A 3,776-nucleotide genomic window follows, 5' to 3' on the forward strand; every position below is an offset into this window, starting at 1 on the left:
AAAAGTAGTGTATTCTCTCATACATGTTCATTTTACTCAATACAGAACCTCGGGTAATTGGGAATCTACTGTATTAATAATGGATTCTTTTAAATTTAGAAAGTTCTAATTTTATGTAAATACAACAAGAAACTTAAATTGTAGAATCAAGAAAATATTTATTGTTAAATGCTGATTTTTTTTAAAATTTTTGGTTAAATATACGATGTATTTACATATTTGTTTTATAATAATGATAATTGTTATTATAGAACAATTGTCATGCCAATAGCCAAAGATTTTGATCCTGATATTGTACTTGTGGCATCGGGGTTTGATGCTGCTTATGGACATCCTGCACCTCTTGGTGGTTATAATATCACAGCTGCTTGTAAGTATTAATATTAGCTATTATTTGAAAGTATTTTATATAATGTTTACAAATTTAAATATTAATATTTTTATTATTTACAACCTTTAGAAATAGAATATAAAACATTGAAACAGAAAGTTATGAAAATTTTGCATGAGCTTTTTATATTTCACAAAAGTTTTATTAAACAATTTTGAACAATTACTAAAAATAAATTTAGAAACATAATAAAAGCAAAATTATTAATTTTATTTTTATAAAAAAAAATTTCAAAATTAATCGCATAGAAATAATGATTGTATGAATTTAACAAATATTAAAATGATTATAAATTAGAGATTATTTAATATGATCATTCATTTTAATTTCAAGCACTTATTGTCCAAGTTTTGAATTTACTTTGTATTACAGAAATTAATTTAAATGTTTCCAATAAAGATGAAAACAATAGATTTTATTATTTGGAGAAGTAAGTTTTAATAACAGGATCAAATGTCTGTATAGATTAATAATATTCTTACTCTATTTTATTCCTTTCAAGCAACACCATTAATTTTTGAAAGTTATCATAAAGTTGTTATTTTGATCATATGTAACTTTTTGAATTTTTTCTATCTGTAAGAAATAGAATACTGTAAGAAATTGTGCATTCTTTTATACAATTGTACATTCTTACAGGAAGGTGATTTCTAGCAAAATGTAGTTTAAGTAACTTTGAATGCATTTTGTAAAAGAATTTTAGTAAAAATATCTTAGAAATAAAATGAATTTAAATAATTAAACTAACTTAATGTTTGAATTCTTGTTTAGGTTTTGGAAATATGACTAAGCAGTTAATGCAGCTAGCAAATGGAAAAGTTGTGTTAGCACTTGAGGGAGGGTAAGTTTAAAATTACTTTTTTAATGATACCTAAAGCACAAAAAAAAATAAATAAACTAAATAATCAAGCATCACTAACAGTTCTTCAATAATTAAATCAAAAAGAAGTATCCCTTTTTTTTATATTTTTATTTTATTTTATTATTATTTTTTTTTAATTTTCAAATATTTTTCGTATCCAATGTAATATATTTTCTTATTTGATATAATATAGAAATTCATTATTTTATCATTTAAGCCATTGATGGATTTATCAATTGGATGCTTTTAGTATTTACTGTTTTTATTCCATATCTATTACAATTTTTTGTATCATTTACAATAATATTCAAAATTTGAATTGATTTTCTTTCATGAAGTTAATCTTTAATTCACAAATTAAAATCTTTAGTCTAAAAGTTAACAATTATATTCATTAATTTTAAGTATTTAATTATAGTTATTTTGATCCTATTTTACTAAATACTTCTAACTTCATATCCTTCTTTTGGTGAACTGACTAAAATCTAGTTCTTATCAGAAGAAAAATCAAATCCTAGTGTACTACTACATTTTTGTTATTTTTGTCAACCTATTTTGATTATTTTTCATAATATTTATTAACAGTACAGTTTAAAATATATATGAGAATGACAGAAATTTAATATTCATTTTAAGTTTACTATTAATTTTAAAAATTTAAGTTAAAAAAATTGAAAAAAAAATCTAAAATTAAAAATACTGGAACATTTTTCAATATATTCTGCTAAAAAGTTAATATATAAATTACTATTTTATAATTTTTTTGTAATTCTTAATTATTTGACTAAATTTTAAAAAAATTATGATTACACTTCACATATTGCTTCATTTCCATTTTGGTAACAAGTTTTATGATAAATACAAGTCAATCATCAATTTTCCAGCATACTTTCTTTCAAAGCCTTGCTGTATTAAGTTTTTGCTAGATTAACTGATGTTGCAAAAAATTGAACAATGAATTTTGCGTTAATTTTATGCCTCTTATGTCTATAAAATATTATAGCCTGCTAGAAAGTTAAAAATTAGAATAAGTTAAACTTGTACTAAATATGGACTTGATATTACTGATACCTGCAGTTTTTTATTTTATTTTATTTAAATTTAATCCTAGCCAGAGCCAAAGCTAAAGCTAAATTTACATAAAATGAACTAAAAGAAAGTTGCACAGAATAGAGGGTTTTTAATAACTGCAATGTAGATAATTCAAGTGAACATGCATTACATGCAATATCATCTGTGACCATTTAGTGAATAATCTCACAGTTTTAAGTGCTGTCTTGTAATTCAGATTAAAAGAGATTCCAGCACCTGTTAATATAAAAAATTATTAATAAATAGCAAAAAACATATCAAAAACTTGACACATCAATTTTAGAAGAGCTGTATAGTTTGTGATGTTGATTCATTGGCATTTATAAATTAGTACATTATAAGCTTATAGATATATTTTAATATTTTATTAATTTAAATTGAGTATTTAATACATAAAGAAGTTTTAAGTTAAAACTTTAATTATATTTTTCTATAAAATATATAATTTTAATTCTGGAAATATTAGATGATAATTTTTTAAATATTTTGTTAAAAATAAATTATATTATAATAGTTAATGAATAAATTTTAAGAGCATTTAACTTAGATTGCTTATAATTATTAAATAATACATAATTAAAAAATAATATATTTTGAAAATAGCAATAATTGATATATTTTATAATTTGTTTAGTTATGACTTACCAGCTATATGTGATTGTTCACATGAATGCACTGCTGCTTTATTAGGTGATGATTGTTCACCAATGAAAGAGGAAGAAATATCTCGTAGACCTTGCCAAGCAGCTGTCGATGTATTGCAACGTTGCATTGCAATTCAAGGTAATATCACAAACAGAGTTTTANCGCTCTACTGTATTTCTTTATTCATTAACTATCATGTATTATGTACCTCACATATTTTTACCCGACCCATTTGCAGTCACTTTTTAAACTATAATTATACCTAATATTTATATAATAACTGAGTAAATGCAATCAGGATTACTGTCTATTAATAAAATAAAGTATTTTTTCATCTATTGCTTTATATTATTAAAAATACATACTAAGGCTTATGCTTTTGATGATAATTTTACATATAATACACATTTAATTATTATTGCTCATAAACAAACTAAGTGTTAAAAAAAATATTCAGTCCTTTCTACAAATCCTTTTGTTTTTTCATTTAAAAGAAATAGGACGGTTTGAAGCACATTTTGCTATAATAAAGATAAATTTAATAATAAAGATTAAATTATTAAATTAACAAACCCATAATTCTTGCTTACCATGCGGATGCTTATCTGCACAGTAATCAAGTGTTAGGGGTTTTGTGTCCCACTCCAGGCCAATTCTTTTCTTCTAGAAAAATTTTAAATTTAAATTAATGTATTCTAATTATTAAATGAGCCTTAAAATAACCTGATAATATGGCAGATTATTTGTCAATATTAAGGTAACATGTATAAGATGGTGAGGAATATA

The 3,776-nt window shown here is 22.5% G+C and overlaps 1 protein-coding gene across 1 annotated transcript; it reads left to right on the forward strand.

Annotated features, from left to right (window-relative positions):
* Window positions 1-246: 246 nt before the first annotated feature.
* On the forward strand, window positions 247-3,161 carry LOC111616611 (histone deacetylase 7-like; the record flags this gene model as incomplete). The annotated part of the gene is made up of 3 exons (XM_023358004.1): window positions 247-370; window positions 1,163-1,232; window positions 2,980-3,161. Coding segments are annotated over exons 1-3 (361 nt in total), but the record flags the coding sequence as incomplete, so codon positions are not given.
* Between the last annotated feature and the right edge of the window lie 615 nt (window positions 3,162-3,776).

This window comes from Centruroides sculpturatus, unplaced genomic scaffold, assembly GCF_000671375.1.
Source record: "Centruroides sculpturatus isolate CEXI.00-Female unplaced genomic scaffold, Cexi_2.0 scaffold3210, whole genome shotgun sequence".
Taxonomy (NCBI): domain Eukaryota; kingdom Metazoa; phylum Arthropoda; class Arachnida; order Scorpiones; family Buthidae; genus Centruroides; species Centruroides sculpturatus.